Genomic DNA, 25,790 nt, shown 5'->3' on the forward strand with positions numbered 1-25,790 from the left:
ATGATAGCTGTGATCAGGGTGAACCAAAAAGGTGCCGTGGTGAACAGATACTTAAGTTTGGTGAATGCAGTTTCAGCTTTGGGGGACCAGATGCATGCTGAGACTTGAGTGGTGCAGCTACCTGACTATAGTTGAAAATGAACAGTCTATAAAAATTTGCTATTCCCAAAACCCATTGGAGATGCTTCTTGAATCTACAATGGGTACAAGGGGTAGGCCACTCTGTTAAAGCTTTCACATTTGCCAGATCCGTCTTCACCTGCCCCCGTGCCAAAATGTAACTGAAAAAAGTTATTGATGAGGAATGGAATTCACACTTTTTTGCTTTGACATAAGGTTTATTCTCCAGCAAACGTTGGAAAAATAGCATGGACATGAGACTGATGTTCCTCGCAGGTTTTGGGAAAAATGAGGATATCATCCAGATACACCAATACGAACCTGTCAAGGAAGTCCCGGAGGACATCGTTAACTAATCTTGAAACATTGCGGTAGCTAGGGCTGGGCGATATGGCCTAAAATCAATATCATGATAAATTGAGCAGTTAACCTCGATAACGATAAATGGACGATAACCACCCCAAGTGCCAAAAAAACAAACGTTTTTTTTGTTGTTTTTTTTTTCATTTGATGGGGCTGTGGCAGGCAGCATAGTTCCTCCAGTTATTTTCATAATATTATTCCCCCTAGACCACTTTAAAGGACTATAAAATGTCACTGAAAATAAATGAAGACAATAGTAGTAAGTACTTTTAGTGGTTAAGATTTATTAACTGAACAAGTGTAAGTGTAGGATACAATATGTAACCATGCTCTCTAAAAAATGTATATCCCTTGTAAACAAAATAGTTTAATAATAAATATTATTTATTAAGAGGTTGGTTGTGTTACCTTGACTTGACGCAACAGTCTTTTTGCAGAGTTTACATTTAACAATTTTTTGATCAATATCATCCTTGTTGAATCCAAAATGTTGCCAAACGATTGATGATGCATTTCTTTTGTTAACAAGCGTCTCCTCTTCCTCCTCCACCAGCTCTACCTCCGTCGCTGCTGCTTCAACATTTAAATCGTCCTCCATTTGTTCACCCATGTCTCGTCTTGTTACAGGTAGTAGAGTCATGTCACTCCACCCCGTCAAGTCTGTAACGTAGCACAGCGTCTTAAAGGGACATGAACATCGCCAACCTGCACATGCCTTTCCTTTTTTTTTTAAAATACCGAATTTACCGACATGGGCAAAATGACATCGATGAGAGTCATAAATTTCGGTAATGATAAATTTTTGATATATCGCCCAGGCCTAGCGGGAGCATTAGTTAACCCAGGCGGCATGACCAAATACTCGTAGTCCCCCAATGGCATGTTTAAAACGGTCTTCCACTTGTCTCCCTGATTGATCTGGAAAAAGTGGTAAGCGTTGCGGATGTGGGGTTTTGTAAACCCAGTGGCACTGTGAAATGGCCTGAAAGCAGAGCTAATGAGGTAATAGGTACTTATTCTTGATGGTAATATCACTGAGGCCCCTGAAGTAAATGCATGGCCAGAGAGAGCCATCCTTTTTCCCCACAAAAAAGAAGTTCCAACTTGAGATGACAATCGTTGGATTATGCCTGCACCGAGGGATTCCTTAATGTACTTTTCCATAGCCGCACACTCAGGTCTAGACAGGTTATACAGCCAGCTAGAAGGCCGGGTGGAGCCAGAGAGTAGTTCTATGGTGCAGTCATGTGGTCTGTGAGGTGGCAGTGAAAGCGCTTTACTTTTGCTAAATACTTCCTGAAGATCATGACATTTGGTGGGGACAGAGGAGAGATCTAAAACAGTCTCAGTGTTGGTTGATGGTTCCACAGGTTCCGGTGGACGGGCAGAAACAAGGCAATTTGAATGACAGAACAGACTCTAACTGATTACCCTCTGACCTGACCAGTCTAAGTGGGGGTTATGTAATTCTAGCCAAGGAAAGCCGAGTATGAGTGGTTTGTGAGGTGCATGAAAAGAAAAAAAGGTAAGTGTTTTCTTGTGATTGCCAGGGGTGACAGGCTCTGTGCGCTGAGTTATGTGAGGGGACACTCGGTTATTTAATGACTTAGTGGGAATGGGCGGATTAAGGGGGCATAGAGGGATGTTTAACTGTCTCGCTAACTCAGACTCCATGAGGTTCTGATTGAACAAGAGCCTGAAAGGTCTGGTTAACTAGAACAGAGAGTTGGAGTTGCAATCTGGGTTTTTTTGTTTGTGTGAGTATCCTCCACCCTTATCCCTGAACTTTCCAGTGGGCAGACCCTGGTGTGGAATCGAAAACAGACAGGTTCATCACGAGAAGCAAGCTGATCTTTCATGGTTTGATTTAATGACTGAAAAACATACAGCGGACGGTGGTTAGCACTGTTGCCGCACAGCAAGAAGGTCCTGAGCAAAAGTCTTTACAAACTCAACCAGGAAATCATCATGCGAGCAGAAAGAAAGAGGATGAGCAGATAGGTAAGCAAGAGAAACCCGCCAGTGTCCCAGGTTTCCAGAGAAGGTTCAGGTTCCAGGTACCTGAAATGGGATGTAATTCAATTCAATTTTATTTATATAGCGCCAAATCACAACAGTCACCTCAATGCGCTTTATATTGTACAGTAGATCGTACAGTAATAGATACAGAGAAAAACCCAACAATCATATGACCCCCTATGAGCAAACACTTTGGCGACAGTGGGAAGGAAAAACTCCCTTTTAACAGGAAGAAATGTTTGGTGTCAAAGCACAGATCCACCCAGTCTCTGTATTTCAGCTTATTTCCTTTATACACACATTTAACAGGAACAGTTTCAGACAGCTAGTGTTTACCTGACATTACCTTCGTACCTCACAGTTTGCAGGTAATGGGCATAATAATTACTGAACAGAGACATCCTGCTGTGAACTTTGTTGCTGTGGATCTAAAATGTAAAAATACATCTGAGAAGATTTCTAATCATGATTTTATGAGCCCCCAAAGTTTGATTCTGTTCATCTGGACGTAGCGCTCTCAGCGGGAGAAACATTTTGTCACTCATCAAGATGACTTCTTCAGGCTCAGCTGACTGCAGCTTTCCCCAATCTTATAAAGAGTACATCTGCATAATGACTCAAACCTAATGGTCAAGGAACTGACCTCCCAGCCTTATTGTTCCTTCAGTGGGCTGGTTTCAGTCATTATGCAAATGTACTTTTTATAGGGTTGGAAACCAGAAGTCAGCTGAGACTGACGAAGTCACCTGGATGAGTGACGAAATGTTTCTCCCACTGAAAGCGCTACGTCCAGATGAACAGAATCAACTTTTGGGATTTACTAACCTGGATGATTGAGCATGGATCAAGACGGGTTTTTATGAGGTATACAGTTTCTTATAATTTCTAAACCAGAAGGTTGAGGAGATGGAGCTCATGATAACTGGCTACTCCCCTTCAGCGTGCTTTATGAAATCATCCAATCAAAATAAAGTTAGGGAGAGCGGGGCTTTAAAGGGGAATGAGCCAAAGCAGCTTTTAGACAGAAAATGAAACGAGAGTCCAGGATGTGATACATTATTTATAACTACATTTACAGTAATCACACATATTAGAATTAATAAAGTGACCAGCAGTACTGTAGTAAGTGTAATACTGCAGTACTCACAGGCCTGTGCCAGCAGACACTGAACTACTGTCACTAAATCAACCTGGTCTTCACTGGTTTCCATTTACATACATTGGAATAATTGTGTTTAATTTGAAATATTTTTCTTCTGTTACACTTAAATTCTTGAACATTTTTTTATTTAATTGTGCATTGTAGTGTACTCATTTGTACACATTTGATTACTTAGATTCAACATATAAAGAGATTTTATTTGATAATAAATATTATTGTTTTGTTGTTCTTGTTATTTTTTTCAGGCTGAGCAGCTGTAACCTGTCAGAGGAAGACTGTACAGATTTGTTGTCAGTGGTCAGCTCCCAGTCCTGTAGTCTGAGAGAGCTGGACTTGAGTACCGACAGCCTGAAGGCTTCAGCAGTAAAGTTTCTGTCTGCTGCAGTGGAGAGTCCACACGCCAAACTGAATATTCTGAGGTCTGACCGATTTGTATTCTTTTTTCTTTTGTTTGTTTGTTTTGTTTTGTTTTTAACTGAGAAAATAAATCCAGCAATTTAAACAGTAGAGGTAAACTTGATCAATTCAAATTCAAATCAAATTCAAATTTTATTTGTCACGTACACAGTCATACACAGTACGATATGTAGTGAAATGCTTGGACAACTGCTCGTGACCTAAAGAAAACAAAAAAGGAAAAGGCTATGAATAAGATAGGAAATAAATATGAAAAATTAAAAAGGGTAAATTTAACTAGGAAGGAATAGAATATAAATTAAGGTTAAAAATGAAATAACTGTACAACACAAATTAGAATGAAGGGTAAATTTAACTGGGAAGAATAAGATAAAGATAAATATATAAATTAAAGTTGAAAATAAAATAACTGTACAACAAAATACACAATACACAATATAGAACTATATAAGAATGTATGAAGAAATCTAAATATAAATAAATATATACACAATAACAGCAGCTGTACAAGTATTAACCGGAAATGAAGAATATAGTGACCAGTGTTGTGCAAAACCAAAGTCCAGAAAGTCCAGTGTGTGTGTAAGAACTGTATGTGTGGGTCAGTACTGTGTGGTGGTGTGATTGAGAGACCGTATCGCCTGCGGGAAGAAGCTCCTCCTCATTCTCTCTGTGTTGGTCTTCAGGGAGCGGAATCGCTTTCCTGACCTCAACAGAGAGAACAGTCTGTTGTTGGGATGGCTGAGGTCCTTCACGATCTTCCTGGCCTTGGTCCAGCACCGCCTGCTGTAGATTGAGTGCAGGTCAGGGAGCTCGGAGCGGATGGTGCGCTCAGCTGACCGCACAACCCTCTGTAGAGCTCGTCTGTCCTGCATGGTGCTGTTCCCGAACCAGGTTAAGATGTTTCCCGCCAGGATGCTCTCTATGGTGCACGAGTAAAAGTTCCTGAGCACCTTGGAGGGCAGTTGGAAGTCTCTCAAGCGTCTGAGGTGGTAGAGACGCTGTCGGGCCTTTTTCACCACGGTGTTGATGTGACAGGACCATGACAGGTCCTGCGTGATGTGAACTCCGAGGTATTTGAAGCTGTCCACTCTCTCCACTGGGCACTCGTTGATGACGGGGGTCTGGTAGTTCCTCTCCTGCTTAGTGCTGAAGTCCACTATCAGCTCCTTTGTCTTACTGACGTTTAGAAGGAGGTTGTTCCTCTGGCACCAGTTCTCCAGATTCCTAATCTCCTTCAGGTAGGCCGTCTCGTTGTTATCAGAGATCAGGCCCACCACGACGGTGTCGTCAGCAAACTTGATGATGGTGGTGGAGCTGGTAGTGGCCACACAGTCATATGTGTACAAAGAGTACAGCAGGGGGCTCAGAACACACCCCTGGGGGGCTCCAGTGCTGAGAGTGGTGGAGGCTGAGACATGTCCGCCCATCCTTACTGCCTGTGGTCTGCCAGTTAGGAAGTTGGAGATCCACTGACACATAGATGAGCTGAGTCCCAGATGCTCCAGCTTGGTGGTGAGTGTGGAGGGAATTATGGTGTTAAATGCAGAGCTGTAGTCTATGAAGAGCATTTTAACATAATTCCCCCTTCTAGTGTCCAAGTGAGTGAGTGATGTGTGGAGGAGATGAGAGATGGCATCGTCTGTGGAACGATTTGGACGGTAAGCGAACTGTAGTGGGTCCAGTGTGTCTGGTAGTGAAGAAATGATGAAGTCTCTGACCAGGCGTTCAAAGCACTTCATCACTACTGAGGTGAGGGCTACAGGGCGATAGTCATTGAGAGAAGCAGGGTGGGGTTTCTTCGGGACAGGAACAATGATGGACTCTTTGAAGCATGTGGGGATCACCGACTGAGATAAAGAGATGTTGAATATCTCAGTGAACACAGGAGCTAGCTGGTATGCGCAATTTACTGTTGTTTCGTACCACATCTGCTCAGCATAAAACAACAAGGATTCTTAAAATATAAGATTAGTTATTGCACCCTGATTACACTTTAACATCAGTCTTTGTTCATGTTTTCATTTTCAGACTCAACGTCTGTGAACTTCTAGCGGAAAACTGTGAAGCTGTGTCCTCAATGCTCAGCTCTCAGTCCTCTACTCTGACAGAGCTGGACCTGAGTATCAAAAATGTGCAGGATTCAGGAGTGAAGATTCTGTCTGCTGGACTACAAAGTTTAAACTGTAAACTAAATACTCTGAGGTCAGATCAATTGACATTTTGTTTTTTTTAAATGAACCAATTAAACATTTTATTCAAGGCTTCCGGTTCCGGCGCTCGTGGGGATGGACACCTAGTACGAGAGCTCTCGACTGAAACTTATTAAAACTGCCCCAAGTAAATTAATACACTATCTAAGTGCACATAAAGAGGAAAAAGGGGTTTAAATGATGTCCAGAAAGAACAAAATAGCTAAGAAGTTAACGTTTGAAAACGTGGAAGATGGCAATGTGCAGCTAACAGAAGGGGCTAACGTTAGCCCCTATAGGGCTAGCCGAGGCCACTCTCCCACTCCTAGCCGCGAGGATTCTGGGACAGAAGATGAGGTTGACCCAGCAAGTTTGACGCTGATACTGAAAGAACTGAGAGGCGTTGGGAAAGAGGTGAAAGAATTTCGAAAAGACACGAAAGCGCAACTGGTGGAAATAAGGGGTGAGTTGGATAAAGCCAATGCGCGGCTTAATGATGTGGAAACCAGGGTTGCAGAACACAAAGATAAGCTCCAGAACACAGACGAGATTTTGTCTGAGATACTAACAATGCAATTCAATGTTATTTATATAGTGCCAAATCACAACAAAAGTCACCTCAAGGCACTTCATAAATACAGAGAAAAACCCAACAATCACATGACCCCCTATGAACAAGCACTTTGGCGACAGTGGGAAGGAAAAACTCCCTTTTAACAGAAAGAAACCTCTGGCAGAACCAGGCTCAGGGAGGGGCGGGGCCATTTGCTGTGATTGGTTGGAGTGAGAGAAGGAAGACAGGATAAAGACATGCTGTGGAAGAGAGACAGAGGTTAATAACACATATGATTCAATGCAGAGAGGTCTGTTAACACATAGTGAGTGAGAAAGGTGACTGGAAAGGAAAAACTCAATGCATCATGGGAATCCCTGGCAGCCTACGTCTATTGCAGCATAACTAAGGGAGGATTCAGGGTCACCTGGTCCAGCCCTAACTATATGCTTTAGCAAAAAGGAAAGTTTGAAGCTGATCTTCAAAGTAGAGAGGGCGTCTGTCTCCTGAACTCAAACTGGGAGCTGCTTCCACACCCAGTCCAACATAGCCAGGCTTTCTTTGCTGCTTTGACAAAACCTCAAATCCCAGTCAGAGATGATGAGCATCATCACAGTGATGATCATTTCTCTATTAACCCAGGCTTTCTGCTTCAGGATCTGTGCACGCTCAGAAAACAAGGAGACCTTTAAACATAATTTCACTAAATGGATGGATTGAGCTCAGCCTACAGATGAACTGGTGCCAGAGATCATAAAGAACATCAAACAGTCAAATTCAACACTTTTAATGGAAATATGAGATTAATCTTAAAAGTAGAGATAGTGTCTGTCTCCTGAATCCAAACTGGAAGCTGGTTCCACAGAAGATGGGCCTGAAAACTGAAGGCTCTGCCTCCCATTCTACTTTCAAATACTCTAGGAACAACAAGTAGGCCTGCAGTGTGAGAGCGAAGTGCTCTAATGGGGTGATATGGTACTACAAGGTCATTAAGATAAGATTGGGCCTGATTATTTAAGATCTTGTATGTGAGGAGCAGGATTTTGAATTCAATTCTGGATTTAACAGGAAGCCAATGAAGGGAAGCCAATACAGGAGAAATCTGCTCTCTCTTTCTAGTCCCTGTCAGGACTCTTGCTGCAGCATTTTGGATTAACTGAAGGCTTTTCAGGGAGTTTTTTGGACATCCTGATAATAACGAATTACAATAGTCCAGCCTGGAAGTAATAAATGCATGAACTAGTTTTTCAGTGTCACTCTGAGACAGGATATTTCTAACTTTAGAGATGTTGCGCAAATGGAAGAAAGCATGCAGGAAAAGTTTCAAACAAAACTAACATCACTGGAGGCTTACTCGAGGAGGGAGTCGCTCAGACTGTACAGGGTGCCGGAGGGAGAAGAATCGGGAGCTCCATCTATGGCCCACTTTGTGGAGAAGCTACTCCGGGAGAATCTCGCCATCCCACCATCAACACCGTTACAAATTCAGAGAGCACACAGAGTGTTATCATTACTCCCTCCGGACGGCTCCCAACCCAGATCGATCCTGGTAAAATTCCTGTGCTTCACGGTTAAAGAAGAAGTGCTGAGGCTCGCTTGGCAAAAGAAAGGTTTTATGCTGAATTCCAGCAAGATCAACCTCGACCACGATTACCCCCCTGAGATCATGGCTATGAGGAAGGAGTATGCAGAGGCACGAAAGGTCCTAAAAGAGAAGAATGTACGGTTTAGGACCCTCTACTCAGCGCGCCTTAAGGTTTTTTTCGAAGAAGGAGTGAAAACCTACAACACGGTGGAGGAGGCAACGGCTGACCTGGCGAGTCGGGGCCTGCCGGTAAAGGTGATTACACCACCGGCAACCCCCAGAGAAAAACTACAAAGATGCCCGCTGTGGCGGGGAGTTGGTGGTCGGCGTCCGCGTCAGATCCGAGGAGCTGCGGGATATAGAGAGAAGCTGCAAGTATACAGACGTGAAGAGAACGAATTTAATGTTATGTATTAGCTATGGACAACATGGTGAAATATGGTTACTGTCGAGCTAAAATGGGTGGGGCTTCTCGTGCTGTGAGTGACGTCGCAGTGGAAAGCCCCCTAACTCAGGGGGTAATAAGGGGTTTCCCTTCAAGTTGTGAGGGTGTCAGTGGAAGTGCTCCACTGTCAGAAGCCAGCTTAGGAGCTTTCAAGCTCCAGTTATGTTCAAATGTTTTCAGTTCATTCCTAACTTTTTTCACTTGTTACTGTTTTAAGAGGGGGTTGCCTGCTGCTATTGAGTTTATGCGCTGTGGTAACTTAATATATCTTTATGGGAAGTGAGTCAGTGAAAGTAATCTCTTTTAATGTTAACGGGGTTCTGAACGTGATTAAGATGAATAAGATACTGTCCAAACTAAGGAAGGAGAAGGCCCAGATTGCATTACTTCAGGAGACACACATGAACCAAGTAGATCACTTGAGATTGAAAAGAAAGGGTTTTAAATATGTATTCTCCTCTTCCGTTAAGTCCAAACACAAGAGGGGTGTGGCTACACTTATCTCTGGTACACTTAACTATGAACATATCTAAGAACTCTGTGACGAGGAAGGCAGATTGGTTAGAATAACAGAATGGATAGAGGGGTCTGAAATCACAATTCTAAATGTTTATGCTCCCCCCGGGAGCGATTGGCTATTCTATAGGAATAGGTTTGATTTATTGGTGGATTCTCAGGGGATAGTTGTCTGTGGGGGGGTTTTAACTTTAGACTTGACCCTAAACTAGACTCCTCCTCCCCAACCAACCAGGTAACAGCACTTACTAGAAAAGTCAATTCCTATATGGTAGAGATGGGGATAATAGATGTATGGAGGGACCGCTACGCATCTACCAGAAATTTCACTCATTACTCTGGTTCCTTTAAAGTGTATGCAAGGCTGGACTACTTTTTTATGTTTAAAGTTGATAGGTTTAGGGTCAAAGACTGTGACATATTAACAAGAGATCTATCTGACCACAGTCCTATCTCTCTATCTTTGTAGGTGGCTAGGAAAAAACGTACCACACTGTGGAAATTTAACTCGCACCTTAATGATCCTGCCATAGTTTCCAAATTAAAGGTAGACATTAAAGAATTTCTAGATGTTAATGACACAGGAGAGGTATCTCCAGCTATTCTTTGGGATACGCTCAAAGCGGTAATGAGAGGTACATTAATTTCTATCGCCTCCCACTTAAAGAGAATCAAAGGGCAAAAATTAGCAGAACTACAGGCAAATTTAAAGTTGAAAGAACAGGAAGACATAAACACCGCAAATCCTACTCTGAAGCAGGATATCAGGAAAATACAGGATGAAATTAATGATATTTACACCCAGGAGGCCCAAAATAACTTAATTTTTTTGAGGCAAAAATACTATGAGACAGGAGGGAAATCTGCAAAATATCTGGCACATAAATAACGCAAACAACTAGAGGAAAGTACGATATACCAAATCAAGGACCCCAAGACTAATATTCTGGAATCAAAATTAGAAGACATTCAGAAATGTTTTGAGACCTTCTTTAGGGAGCTGTACTCACAGCCCAATGCTACGGAGGAGAATTGTACTGATGCCTTTCTTAGCTCTCTAGAATTACCTTCACTCCCGTCTCTCAAAAATGAGCTTCTAACACATCCCATTTTAGTGGAAGAAATTAATGCTTTTTCCAGATTAAAACCAGGTAAGGCAGTTGGGCCGGACGGGTTCAGTTCTCAGTGGTATCGCACCCTGAGGGCAGATCTAGTCCCCACATTGCTGAAGTCATTTAACTACATCCTACAGGAGGGAGAAATCCCACCCTCCTGGAGGGAGGCAACTATTTCAATTATCCCAAAAGAGGGGAAAGATAAACGAGAATGTGGAAACTATCGACCAATCAGTGTCCTTAACTTGGATGACAAACTATTTACTTCTATTCTTGCTCGTAGACTGGAGAAGTTTTTACCTGACCTCATCGATTTAGATCAGACTGGTTTCATTCACTATAGACAAACAACTGACAACATTAGGAGAATATTACACATCTCTACTCAAATTTACAGTAAATCGGGATAATGAGAAAATTAAGTACCTGGGAATATATTTGACTGCGGACCTCTCGCTGCTCTTTCAGGCAAACTACGAGCCAATATCTGCAAGTATAAAAGCTGATTTGCACAGATGGAATCTGGTCCCCTTTATGCGTCTCAGCTCCCGGGTAACCGCAATCAAGATGGACACGCTCCCCAGACTGCTTTATCTTTTTAGAAACTTGCCAATAGAAGTGAGCGATTACCAATTTATTGAGTGGGACAAATGGATCTCCAGATTTATCTGGCAGGGCCGAAAGCCAAGGATTAAATATGCTACCCTCCAGCTCCCCAAGGAAAAGGGAGGACTGGGTCTCCCCTGCCTCAGGAATTACTATTATGTCGCTCAAATAACCCCCCTCTTATATTGGTGTAACAAAACATACACGGCTAGGTGGAAGGAACTGGAGTCCAGCCTGTTGGACCGATTCCCCCTACAAGCTGTAATGGCAGATAAGGGTCTAATGTGCCGGCTGGAAAAGCTGGGGAACCCCTGGTTAACCCACACCCTCCAAGTTTGGCAGAAGGTAATCAACATCTGTGGGATACACAAAATGCTAAAAATCTTCAGGTGGGTTGCTTTCGACTCGGATTTTATTCCAAACAGACACGACTCTAACTTTGAAGCATGGATATCCTATGGCCTTACGACATTCCTCTCTCTTACTCATAGAAATATTGTGCTCAGATTTGAGGCCTTACGGGACGATCACAACCTGACAAAATACAACTTTCATAGAAACTTACAGCTGAGATCATATATTGATCATGAATGCAAACTGTCCGACTTCAATGATGCTGAGTCGCATTTTTTCCTCATCCTGAAAAATGCCACAACCATGACCCCTACTAAATCTATTTCTAAACTATACAAAGCCCTCTCTAGTGCCAGCAAGGATAATACTTTATACACTAAGGATAAATGGGAAAGGGAATCAGGGATTGCTATTTCTGTGGGGGAGTGGGAAAATGTTTTGTACTGCCAGTGGTCCACGTCCAGTTCTATGAGCTGGAAGGAACATGGCTGGAAGAATATTATTAGGTACTTCAAGACTCCATATCAGGAGAGGTACAAAGGGGCTTATATGCAATGCTGGAGACAATGCGGCTCGACTGTTGCTAACCATTTTCATGTCTTTTGGGACTGTCCCAAGTTAAAAAACGTTCAGGTCTCCTTAAGTGCAGTCTTTAACGTTCAAATACCTTTAGATTTTAAGGTTTTATACATGGGTTTGGTCCCCTTTCTGGAATGTAGGAGTGAGATTAAGTTGGTGCAATTACTCTTGGTGGCAAGTAAAAAAACAATTACTAGAAGATGGTTAAGCCCAGCCCAGCCTACCCTAGACGACTGGTTTGGGATCATTTTAGAGATATTTAGGATGGAAAAACTTACATATCTGTTAAGAAATCAAAAAGCCAAATTCTACCAAATTTGGAACAATTGGATCCAATTCATCACCCCCACGAGGGCTGACTTCACTTGATCTCACTATTACTTGGTTGTTTTTTGTTTGTTTGTTTTTTACATTTACTTCTATTACTATTGCTTGTTTATTTACTTATTTCTTCACAATGATTGCAGCATGGGCACCCCTCCCAGTTTGTGTTTATAGTTCCATGTAATGTGTTCTATATATCTCCTTTGGGAGAGCATGCGAGCAACTGTCCTAGTAATAGCTAGTGGAGGTTAATATGCACCCGCTGATCACTTTGTTTATCATTTGCTCTCCTGGACTTAATCTAAAACCTGGAAGGACTTTGTTCCCATGTTATTCATATACTGCTATGCAGATGGTTTTTTCTTGTCCAATCCAAATAAAGATATAATTAAAAAAAAAACATTTTATTCAAGTTCATCCATATGATGTTGTATCTTAGTATGTTAAGGTTTCATCAAAAATAAAAAGATGGCATGTAATATAATAACAAACTTTACATAAGTATTATAGATTATCTTTTGTTTTTCAGACTGGGTGGCTGTAACCTGTCAGAGAGAAGCTGTGAAGCTCTGTGCTCAGTCCTCAGCTCCCAGTCCTCCAGTCTGAGAGAGCTGGACCTGAGTAACTCTGACCTGCAGGATTCAGGAGTGAAGCTTCTGTCTGCTGGACTAAAGAGTTCACAGTGTGCAGTGGAAACTCTCAGGTCAGGATTCAAACGTTAACACATATGATCATTTAAAATGTGAATTATATTATTGATTGACTTATCTATAGAGCTTTTAGCTAAACTTATATTTATATTTGAGTGGATTATTAGACTGAATTACTGTGTAAAATTTGTCACAGTCATACGATTTTGTTTATTTATTTATTTTTTTAATTCATGTACTGGCCATTTTACATAAATTTGGCTAATCTTCTACAATATATACATTTGATTTCGTTAGGAACAAAATGTTCAAATTACATATTTTGCTGGATATTGGGTATTAATGAAATTATTATGTCTTTAATGACACCACATTTCCATATGTAGGAGGTTACTGGTGGTATTGTTTCAGTGTCTGAGTTTTCCTTGCAAAGAAACATCTGGAATTTAACAATACATATTTTAAAGCTGTTTTCTCCAAAGGGATTTGTATTAGTGATGGTAAATTTGATTCTTTTTACCGAATCGAGTTTAAATGAGTCACTCACCAAAATGAATCGGGTTTTTTAAGTCATTTGAGTCTCTGAGTCAGTTGCCCAGAGAGTGCCAAAAATGTACTTTTTCTCTCAAACTTAATTTGTTTTTATTTTCATGTAAATCCTACTGCTACGATGAGTGACTGAAAAATAAAAACAACTATTTTATAGAGCAAAAAAGAATAAGATTTCTAAATTGGACATTTATTTTTGTTTATGTTATTAGTATTTCCTCTTTATCATCTTTGCACAAAAACAAAGTGTAGACTGAATGTTATATTGCATCAGTCAGACTATCAGGCTTCATTTCAGATGAAGGAGTGACTCTTCCGTGGTAACAAACTGTGAGTTTCAGCAGCTGAGAGGCAGGAGGGAAGGGTGAGTGAGTGGTCTTGATGCATTCTCAGTCTAGACTAGACTAGAAAGAGGGGCGCTGCTCTTGTGGCGACCAGCAGGTTGTCTCTCTCTGTCAGTGTCAGTGTTTTAACTTATTTTATTTCATTCTTTTATTCCTTTATATATATATTTTTTTTTGCCTGAGGAAATTCTATAGCATCGGCTTGTGCTTTGTGGAACTTCTTTTAACGAAGATGGGTTTTTTATTTCGCATGATTTTATTGGCAATCCTGACGGTTGTTTGGAGTCATTCCTTTACCATCAATAATCCTGGCTAATGTGCAGTCTCTGAGGAGTAAATTGGATGAACTGCATTTGAATGTCGCACACTTGCGTGGCTACAGGGATACATGTCTAATGGCATTCACAGAGACTTGGCTCAAGGACTCTGACCCTGATTGTTCTCTGGAACTAAATGGCTTCGGGTTTCCCATACGTTTGGATCGAGACCCCGGAGCTACCCAGAAATCTCAAGGAGGAGTGTGTTTGTATATAAATCAGAAATGGTGTAAAAATGTGACCGTTCGTAGACAAGTGTGTCTGCCTGACATTGAGCTCCTCTCTGTGTCTTTGAGGCCGTTTTATCTGCCGAGGGAATTCCCACAGATCAACGTCACCATTGTTTACATCCACCCTAAAGCGAATCCTAAGAATGCGACTGACACCATCTCCATTTTTTTCCTAATAACAAACCATGGTCTTCAAAAGGTCTTATGAGGCTGATTCATGAAAGGAAAAAAGCTTTTATTGAAGGGAATATCTTGAAAGTTAGAGAAATTAGGAAGGAGATCAGATCAGAAATTAAAAAAGCCAAAGTAAAATACAAGGATAAGGTAGAGGCGGAGATGGGTAGCAATAACTTAAGGGTGGCCTGGGCAGGCATGAAACACATGACTGGTCACTGTTACAGTGACTGTAATAAGATAAGTCTTCCTGGTTTTAGTTCAGACTCTCAGTTAGCAAGTAGAGAAGCTTATAGACCCTCTACAATTTGCATACAGGCCTCGTAGACGTGTTGATGATGCAGTGGTCACTCTGTTGAACTTCCTTTATCGCCATCTTGATGGCGCCAAAGCTCATGCTCAGCTCTTATTTATTGATTTTTCTTCAGCTTTTAATACTATCCAGCCACATCTTTTAGCTGATAAACTTCTTAACCAGTTTACACTTGATCTTAATCTCATTGGTTGGGTTTTAAACTTTTTAACTGACAGATCTCAGTGTGTGAGAGTGAACGGCTGTTTTTCCAAACAGCTGAACTCTTCCACTGGCTCACCGCAAGGTTGTCTCTCTCCTCTACTGTATATTTTGTACACTAATGACTGTCGCAGTACACAGGCCAACAGGCATTTCATTAAATACGCAGATGACACAGTCATTGTAAGCCTCCTTCATGGTGAAGAGGATTCCCATGGGCCTGTTGTGGATGAGTTTGTTTCGTGGTGTGATCAGTCCTTCTTAATGATCAGCACCTTGAAAACCAAGGACATGGTTATTGACTTCAGGGAGACATCCCCTCATCCTGCGCTAACAGTGGTAAATGGTGCAGCCATTGAACTGGTGGACAGTTATAAGTATTTGGGGGTTGTTCTTGATAAAGCTCTGTGCTTTGAGTCACATCTTGCTGCTACAGTGAAAAAGGTTCAACAAAGACTTTTTAAGGAGGTTGAGAGGTTTCAATGTTTCATCTGCAATGATGACTCGTTTTTTATAAAAGTTTTATTGAATCTGTTTTAACTTTCTGTATCATTGCTTGGTACGGTAATATGTCTCTGAATAATAAGACCAGACTTAACAACCTGGTTAAAGTGGCTGGTAAGATTTCAGGGAGGTCTCAGGTCCAGCTTGTGGACTTTTATAACAGGCAGGTGCTGAGGAAGGCGACCTCTGTCATGTTGTGTTCAGATCATCCTCTCTTTAATGATTTTCAACTGCTTCCATCAGGTCGTCGTTATAAAGTGCCTGCAGTGAAGACAAAGAGACATAGATTGTCTTTTGTACCTACTGCTATTATCATAGTTAATAACACTGAACCATAAGTGTTGTTGCCATTGCACATTGTACTTTTTTGATGAAAAATCTAGGTTGTTTTCTCAGGCTTATATTATATTATATTATTTTGGAGTGTGTATGTGATGTGTTGGTTGCCTGTTTGTTTGTTTGTACGGACATACTGCAAATCAATTTCCCATTAGGGACAATAAAGTTACCAATAACCAATAATCATCCAGGTAAGTAAATCTCCAAAAGTTGATTCTGTTCATCTGGACGTAGCGTTTTGTGGGAGAAATGTTTCATCATCATCCAGGTGACTTCTTCAATCTCGGCTGACTGCAGGTTTCAATCTTATAAACAGTACATTTGCATAATGACTGAAACCAGCCCACTGAAGGAACAATGGGCTGGGAGGTCAGTTCCTTAATCATAATTATGCAAATTCTCATGACCATTGATCAAAGCCCACTGATCAAAGCCCACTGATCAAAGCCCACTGATCAAAGCCCACTGATCAATAGCCATGAGAACCATTCACAGAGAGTTGGGGAATGGCTGCAATCACAGCATTTTAATCATTATTTTAAAGGCTGTAGATTGGAGCCATTGCTCTAACAGTGTACAAATGTAACAGGGCTTGGTGCTGATGCTAACAGTGCTAGCTGCTTCAGCCTTTATTTACACATTATAAGCACATTTCGCTTATTTTAAACAGTATATAAAACAGCTAGTACTGCTGGGACTTTATATTTTCACAAGCTAACATGAGCCAATCAGTGAGATGTCTAGACATGACAGTTGTATGTTGCTGTGAGAAGAGTCGGGCTACATACAGTGATGCTAGTGTTAGCCATGTTAGCATTTAGCTTCTATGTTTTTATAGTTTACACTTCTTGTTTATTGCTAGCTGCTCTGTTTAGTTGCTTTAGGGTTTCTTAGTTTACTTTTCCTGCATTATTTTGGTAGTTATCGTGCTTGGTGTCATAAGTTCAGTTTGACTTCCTCCCCTGACATTGTCTACATTAGTTTCAGCTGTGGAAGGATTTATTGAGTGTTTTCTATTTCTTCCATTTGAACAATAGTGGTGCACTCTATGCTTGTAGCTGCTGTGTGCTACGTTCTTCTGTCAAACAAGATGGTGCCTGTGTTTGGCTTTGCCGCCGCTGCAGCTTGCTGGAGGCAACAATGTAGTTTTTCACTGTCGTCAATCATTTTTTGTAATGTCATTTTTGCTCTTTTGAGTTCTGACTTAATTTCTGCTGCTTTAAATTATGATTGGGAGATACTGTTAACCCTTTAAGGCCGGTCAGAGTGGGAACGCTCAGTTTTGCGTAACTATTTTTAAATGCCTGTAGATCGGCAACCACACAAGCTAGTGCAATAATTTTTATTTTTGCATGTGAAACCGGAGTTGTACTTACATCTTATGTATCCAGCTTATCCTAGGTCACCGTTTCCTTCCACACATAGCTTTGCAAAAGTTGCATGAAAAGCACTTGCAGCAACAAAAAAGTAATATTCCAGAAACACGCTTTGCCAATCCGATCAGATGTTCATAGCACTTCCTACGTTGGAATAGATGTCAGCCCAAACTATCGTATGTCCGCCATTACCTGCCCGAAACCTGAAGTGACGTCGTTTTTGCGAAAATTCTAGTTGTTTGTTTGTTTGTTTTTTTTACCTTGAAGCCTACACTGGTGTTTTTAAAAGTCATGTTTGAGTTTACCCTTTCAGTATAGTTTCTGGGAGGCTTAGAACTCAAATTACACAGTTGGAAATAGTTTATTTTGATGCACTGAAGTTTTTCTTGCAAATTCACATGGTAGTATTTATTTTAGTTTTTCATGCAGTATATACAATTTGGTGTATCTCAAAAATACAACTATGGATACACTCAAATTACATTTCCTGTGGTTGGAAACTATTTTGTGCAACTTTTTTAGTTCTTCCGTTTTGAGGGATAAACCTCTTAAATTTCTCTAACTACAAATATATGTAAAAATACAAAACAAAACAATTTTCAATTTGTTCTAGTTTATTGCACTTTTTGCTGTATATGTATATATGTATATGTAGTTACTATGGACTGAATGCATACATATTATTAAAATTTGGGCTATAACGGTTGTATTGATGTATAGCAACTTGAACTGCTCCCCAAAATGGCACTACAGCAGTGGTTCCCAAACTTTTTTTGCTGGGCCCCCCTTTGTTTTACACGAAAAACGTTCGCCTCCCCCCCGGCGCATGAACAGCACGCACACGCACTAACACATCCTCCAACCACACACGCCCATATTTTGCTCCATTGCGGTTTATTTCACACCTCTAACATTTAGTAAACAATTAAGCAAATACAAGTAATCTGCAATAAATTACAGGTAGTAAGAAAATAAACTACTAAATCTTTTACGCTACGTCCGCACCTACACTGCTATTTTTGAAAACGCAGCTGTTTCATCCAAACAGCGTTTCAAATCACCAAAAACTGAGATTTTTTTAAAACTCCTTTTTTGCGGACGAGGAATACAGAGTTCATCTGGCAACGTCAAAGGTTGCGCCTTTTTTCACGTCACGTTATTGTTTATGTGAGATGAATTGCAGAATGGCAGACAGAGACAAAATACTGTTACTCTGAGTATCTGCAGGTTTCACACGCAGTTACTGTCCCTCCATTTACAAAGGCGTCACGGGTAGTTGTTTTTTCTTCTTCTGTAATACTAATCAACATTGCTGTCAATACATTTTCAAAAAATGCCTCTCTGTGCAAAATGGGTTCAAAAACATAAACAGCTGTGGGATCCTGTTTGTCTGTGATTTGAATCGAGGGAACAAATCGTGGCAGGATCAGCCTGATGTTATTTGTATCCCGCTGTAACTTTACTCTATAAAGAGCAAACATCTCCAAAATGTCAGGAGTAGTTAGTCACTACAACAAGTGTTTGTGAACTAAAAATTAAGAATGTGGGATCCTGTTTGTCCATGATTGGAAGAGCCCAGCGCTGCTCCCGACGCAGGGACCTACCTCAGCACCTGTGCAGGTGAAGCCAAAGGGCAGATTTGCTTCACCATATTTTCTAGTCTTTGGCTTAGAATGAAGTTGGTTTGGAAACATATTCAGCGATGCTTCATCTCCTGCTTTGCGTTTCTGTGGGCGCCGTGCTAGCAGTGTTCAAGCGTTTTGTTCCCCTCCCTTTTCATACCGCGCCCCCCCTGCCATGGCTCTGCGCCCCCCCTAGGGGGCGGGCACCACAGTTTGGGAAGGTCTGCACTACAGCATGTAAAAATCTAAAGATAAGCTCTGGCAGACTTGGTTCTATGGTAGGTCTTAAAGGGTTTAACATCAAAGATTCAGTGGAGAGCTACTGTAACAGCTGAACAGAAAAACTCTTCCTCCCCTGGTGTGCTACTCTTCACAACCCGCAGGACTTTCACCCTCAAGAGATGGAAAAGGGGAACGAGGGCCGACGTCCAGGTGAAACTGAGAAGCTACCAGAGGCTAGCTTCTTGGCTGTGGGGAGAATCCTGGTGCCTGCGTCCACTTCCTCTCCTGACATTTAGTTAATATGTTACGCCGGTGACTGGGACCTGGGCTCTGTGGCTCAGAAGCAGTTTTTCTCACGGTGTGTCCGTCAAACGTTCACTGTTTTTATTGATAACAGCTATGTCTGCTCATCGATCATTGCTTCCCCCAGCTCTGGAGTCGCTGCCCTGCCCAGCAGGTCCACAGGTCTGCATTGTCTTTATTTCAAGTGCCGCTGCAGTCAGCTGTTGATTTTGCAGATCGACCGTCATCAACTCGGTTGGCCCCGCTTAACGTTCGCTCCATAACAAACAAATCATTTATTCTAAGCGATCTCTTTATTAAAGAGTCTCTAGATTTCATGTGTCTGACTGAGACGTGGCAGCAAAATAAGAATTATGTCCAATGTTCCCTCTAATGTTTCATGTGTCTGAGCGAACACACAAACTCCCTGAGCGGTCCCTTGGATCACTGGATCACGTTGTCATTAACGTGGCTTCACTCTACATCAACCAAAACACCGGTGTCGGCACATGAGGACGCTGTCATAGCCCGTCAGCGACGTTGATTAGCTGCGTATATACGAATGTGAATCATTGGCTGGACTATGGGATAAGGCGGCATCGTTCTAAATACTGGAGCAGCCAGTCACTGACTAACACTGCAAAGCAGAATTGTTAACGTATTTATTTTAATTTCAATTCAGGTTAGTATTTAGTATTTAGTATTTATTTATTTATTGTCATTGTCAAGAACAATGAAATTGCGTTTGGGGCTTCCATACAACCCAAAAAAAAGAAGAAAATAATAAATACCCCTTAAAACCCAAGTGTACATATTTAACCCAGTGTGACTCCAATGCAATAAGACAATCCTTAGCAACAACATGAGAACATGACAAGTAATGTTCGTAGAAAATCAGACAAAGACCTGAGAAACATGACAAAGTACAACAATGCAACCCATTCAATATTATTGTACTGTGAGATATGATATCAGATATGATAGTTATCTATTTAAGAAGGAGGGGGGGGCAGGAGGGGGAAGAGAATAAAGATATGATGCACCAATGCAGACCAGTTCATTGCTATTAAGAAGTTGGATATGGTTATTGTCCGTGAGAGGGGGGCAGAGAGTTCAGGAGCCTCACAGCCTGTTAGATATCTTTTTGTGCACAATGCAGATACTCTGTGTGCAGAGAGCGTGTCAGCGGATTGCGCCCGTGCGCAGCTTAGAGGGAACATTGATTATGTCCACTTGAATGAAATCTGCCCGGCTGGCTGCTCCGTCATCTGAACTCCGCGTCTTTTAGGACGTGGTGGAGGACTCGCTGTTGTTTACCAGGACAGATTCACATGCAGTCTGATGACCTCGGACTCCTTTTCTGCATTTGAGTCACAGATGATGGTCAGTTCTCTAAAAACCAGTTATTGTATTTTATTCTACCTGATGGGGTCTTTCTAACTGAATTTAATGACCTTCTGACATCCATCATTTCATTGGAGAAGGTTGGGAGATTTGAGCCGTCATATTGATGAAGCATCCTGTAACACTGCTGCTGAGCTCATCACTGTCACTGAGTCTTTTAACTTTAGGCAGCATGTTTCTGGCCCCACACATACAAAGGGTCACACACTGGATCTTGTTTTCTCCCTGGGTTTAAATATACATGATGTATGTGTGGAGGATGTCCATGTGAGTGACCATAGCTGCATATTTTTTAACTTGTTATTTTACTTGGATCCTTCATCTCCTAAACTGATGATCCAAAGGCGGATTATAAACCAAGATGCTGCTGGAAGGTTCTCTGCCATGTTTGACCCTCGCATGGCTCGTAGTGACCTCGACTCACGTATTTTATCCTTTAATGATCAATGCAAGTTGTTGGAAAGCCCACTGATAACATGTTTACATGGCTAAAATGTTATGGCTCATTCATTGATAGTATTTTCGCCATAGAAATTGTTATGTCCTATATTGTTGAACCCACCATGTCTATGCTGATGCTCTTTGAACGCACCACATACGTACTCGAGGCCATGCAGTGGCTGCTAGTCTGTGTTCTCAGTATTTTTATGTGTCAGTTCCAGTTTTAGAGCTCTAAAGTGCAGCTATCGTGTTAGGAATATGTTAGGAATAGACAGGAACACTGAGCACACTGAGGTCAAATTTTTATTTAGGGCGACCGTGGCTCAGGGGGTTGGGAATCGCATCTGTAACCGGAAGGTCACCGGTTCGATCCCTGGGCTCTCTGTCCTGGTCGTTGTGTCCTTGGGCTTTACCCTACTTGCCTACTGGTGTTGGCCAGAGGGGCCGATGGCGCGATATGGCAGCCTCGCTTCTGTCAGTCTGCCCCAGGGCAGCTGTGGCTACAACCGTAGCTGCCTCCACCAGTGTATGAATGTGAGAGTGACTGAATAGTGGCATTGTAAAGCGCTTTGGGTGCCTTGAAAAGCGCTATATAAATCCAATCCATTATTATTATTATTATTTTACCACTCGCTGCATTCTTGATGTTCATGTTCTTCTCTTTCCCCTCACCCTGCAACCAGTCATGGTAGATGGTCCTCCTGGAGCCTGTTTTCACTGAGAGGATCTTTGTGTCAAAGGGAGTTCTTCTTCCCACCATCACCAAGTGCTGCTCACAGTGGAGGCGGTTACCTTACACTGTTAAACAGCTTCAGATGACTGTTGTTGTCTGTTGGGTATTGTCACTTATAAATAAAGTTACATTGAATGGATGTATGGATGGATAGATGTTATTGTGACAAAGAGAAAACGATTGTTGACAGATTGATTGTTGTTTTGTGTGTCTGCAGTCTGTCAGGCTGTCTGATCACAGAGGAAGGCTGTACTTCTCTGGCCTCAGCTCTGAGCTCCAACCCCTCCCATCTGAGACAGCTGGACCTGAGCTACAATCATCCAGGTCCCTCAGGAATGAAGCTGCTGTCGGCTGGACTGAAGGATCCAGGCTGGAGACTGGACACTCTCAGGTATGGAGAGAATGTCTGATAGAGGAGGAAGAGCTGGAAACATTTCCTGTGTCCTTCACTCACTTCCTGTTTGTTTCCTGCAGATGAGACATGAACAATCACACATGCAGGAATATTTTCAGGGACAGACACACTAGTCTAGCTGGATAGTTCATGGATATTTATGTAGGGGTCTCCAAGGAGTCTGGTTGCAGGAACATTTAGGTCACAGGTGTACCTGAGATAGATACCAGTGTACCTAATAAAGTGTCAGCCATGTGTATGTTTCCCATGCTGTATGTCCACAGTGACAGAAGGATGAAACAAGGCTGTGAATCATTTCAGTCTGTGTTTGTGACAAAGAGGCAGACAGGAGCAGCTAACATTTGGAAATGGAAGCTTAAATAATGACAAACTCTACATTCACAGCTGAATTAACAATAAATTTGTTCTCAAGTGCACATTTAGCAGCTAATGCTATTACTGTTTTCCCTTGCTTTCTACAACTTGAGCAGCTATTGCTAAGTAGGCCACTTTGCTCTGCTAAGGATTTATGTGACCATGATGAAAACTCTGATAAGCTAATGCTGCTAAGCTAATACTGTTTATGGGCCCTGTTAGAATCAATATTTCATTCTCATTCTGTTGTTTGAGAACAATATTAACGTTTCACATCATTATAACACAAGAGAAAAGGGTATTAGCGTTAGCTACTAATGCTTATTCACCTCAAATTAGCTTTAGCTGCTAATGGTAGCCTACTTAGCAATAACTGCTCACTAATATAATGCTAATTCACATCAAATTAGCATTAGCTGCTCAAGTTGTTATAAGGAAAGAGAAAACGGTATTAGCATTAGCTGCTAATAATTGTTCACCCCTAATTAGAGTTAGCCCCTAATGGCAGCCTACTTAGCATTAACTCCTGACGTCGTTGTAATGCAGGGGAAAAGAGTTACCATTATCGGATAATGCTAATTCACATCAAATTAACATTAGTTAACAACGGTAGACTTCGTATCATTAGCTGCTGTCATTCTTACAAAGCAAACAGTATGAGCATTAGCTGTTAATGCTTTCTCATCTAACATTAGAATTGGCCACTAATGGCGTATTGTTAAAAAGTAAAAAAACACATTGTTAGCATAAGCGGATGATGCTAATTCACCTAAATTAGCATTAGCTAATGATGGCTACATACCTAGCATTAGCTACTGATATTGATATAAATCAAGAAAATATGGTATTAGCATTAGCTTTTAATGCTTTTTCATCTAAAATTAGAATTAGCCACTAATGACGTGCTATTTAGCATTACCTCTTCACATCGCAGGGGAAAAGTTAAAATTAAATAAAAAAAAATGTTCAGATTAGCTACTCATATTGTTAAAAAGTAAGAAAAAACATTGTTAGCATAAGCGGATAATGCTAATTCACCTCAAATTAGTATTAGCTAATAACGGCAACCTACTTAGCATTAGCTGGTCACATTGTTATAATGCAAGAAAATATGGTATTAGCATTAGCTGCCAATTCCTAAATACCTAAAATTAGCATTACCTGTAATGGAAGTCTACTTAGCATTAACTCCTCACTAATGTAATGCTAATTCACATCAAATTAGCTTTAGCTTTAGTATTAGCTGCTAGCACCAGCCTACCCAGCACTAGCTGCTCACATTGTTAAAAGGGAAGAGAAAATGATATTAGCATTAGCTGGTAATAATTATTCACCCCTAATTAGAATTAGCTGCTAATGGCAGCATACTTAGCATTAACTCCTCACATCGTTATAATGCAAATGAGGCTAACTTACATTAAATTAGACTGCTGTTATTAGCTAATGCTATTTAGCAGTAGCTGCTCACATTGTTATAAAGCAAAGGAAAACGATATGAGCATTAGGTTCTAATGCGTATTTGCCTTTAATTAGACGTAGGTGCTAATGGCGACCTACTCAGCATTAGCAGCTCAGATGTTGTATTGCTAGGGAAAAGAGTGTTAGCATTAGCCGTTCACATTGTTATAAAGTTAAGGGAAATAGTGTTCGCATTAGCTACTCACATTGTTAAAAAGTAAGTGTTAGCATTAGTGCATAATGCTAATTCACATCCAATTAGCATTAGTTAATAACGGCAGCCTATTTAGCATTAGCAGATAATGTTGAATTTGGCCCACTGGAAAAGTTAAGAACTCAAGATTTAGGAGTGTTTCTCGATAGCTCTTTCTCATTTGAGAAACAAATAAATGTTGTTATTAAAACCAGCTGTAAGCTTTATATTGTTGATTGTCATTTCCCATATGGAAAAGATATATAAATCTTATAAAGTTTGTATCTGTCTTGTGTGAAACTTGTATGAAAAGCATACAAGAGTGAAAACAGATATAAGATCCCTTGAAAAATTATATAATGAAACTTGTATGTTTTCGATACTTACTAAAACAATATATGAAAGTAATGAGAAAGTGGCCACTTTCGTGAGTATGACTTTCATCATATAAGTTTTTAGTCTTTTCCATATGGGATATGCTTAAAAATATTTACTCATATATGCTTAGAGTTGTATAATCGATTGCATGATGATAGAGGTTCGATCCTTAGTAGTCTGTAAAGACTCTGTGTGCCTTCCAGAGTGCTCTGGCATGCACACACCACTTGGGGCCATGAGAGAGGTCGTACCCTCTCTTACTGATTTATGGTGTAGGACAGGGGTCTCAAACTCAATTTAGCTGGGGGCCGCTGCAGGCAGAGTCTGGGTGAGGCTGGGCCGCATTAGGTTTTCCACAAGAAAGGCATGGTTAAAAAATTCCAATCTTCTCAAATCTCTTTATTTTTATTTTTTAACACAAAATATGAAAAATGAATAAACAAATTAAGAATTAATAAGAAAATAAATAAATCTGTAATACATAAATAAAATAATAATAAGATATTTTTAGTCAGTGAACTTGTGTTTTTCTTTCAGTCTTCTATATCTGCTGTATTTAGATTGAAATGTCTGTATTAACAGTTCTATAACCTTCTTCTGAACATGAATGGAACACTGTAGAAAATGAACTGTTCTTCTGAACATGGCTTCTCTTGCCTACTCCTTGCTGCTAGAGACCTGGCAGCGTTTCCTCTCGCATAGCCGAGCCAGATTTGGCCTGAGGGAGGAAGCAGTTGCGACCCTCAGTATGTCTTGAAGATGATCATCCGTAAGTCTGGACCTGTACTTGGACTTATTGAAGTTCAAAGTGGAGAAGAGCTTTTGGCACAAGTATGTGCTACCAAAAAGGCACATGGTCCGCTTGAACATTCGGGAAAGCCGAGGGAAACTAGGGCTCAATTCTCTCAAAGATTGTCCAAGCTTGTCTGCTTTTCCACTCA

General features: G+C 41.1%; 3 protein-coding genes across 3 annotated transcripts in view; all 3 read left to right on the plus strand.

Moving 5' to 3' along the window:
* The window catches only part of LOC309702186 (protein NLRC3-like), a 374,484-nt gene that overhangs the window by 11,963 nt on the left and 336,731 nt on the right, over positions 1–25,790 (plus strand). The gene's annotated exons all lie outside the window — the stretch shown is intronic.
* The window catches only part of LOC309702174 (NACHT, LRR and PYD domains-containing protein 3-like), a 126,514-nt gene that overhangs the window by 10,428 nt on the left and 90,296 nt on the right, over positions 1–25,790 (plus strand). The window lies entirely within an intron of this gene.
* LOC309697249 (NLR family CARD domain-containing protein 3-like) overlaps positions 1–25,790 on the plus strand; it is a gene marked incomplete at its 5' end in the record, with an annotated part of 36,384 nt that overhangs the window by 3,016 nt on the left and 7,578 nt on the right. Inside the window, 2 exons of the mRNA XM_082519006.1 lie at positions 12,880–13,053; positions 22,269–22,442. Of these exons, the coding sequence (XP_082375132.1) occupies positions 12,880–13,053; positions 22,269–22,442 (348 nt within the window). The remainder of the gene's footprint in view (positions 1–12,879; positions 13,054–22,268; positions 22,443–25,790) is intronic.

This window comes from Aulonocara stuartgranti, assembly GCF_965226115.1.
Source record: "Aulonocara stuartgranti genome assembly, chromosome: 3".
Taxonomy (NCBI): domain Eukaryota; kingdom Metazoa; phylum Chordata; class Actinopteri; order Cichliformes; family Cichlidae; genus Aulonocara; species Aulonocara stuartgranti.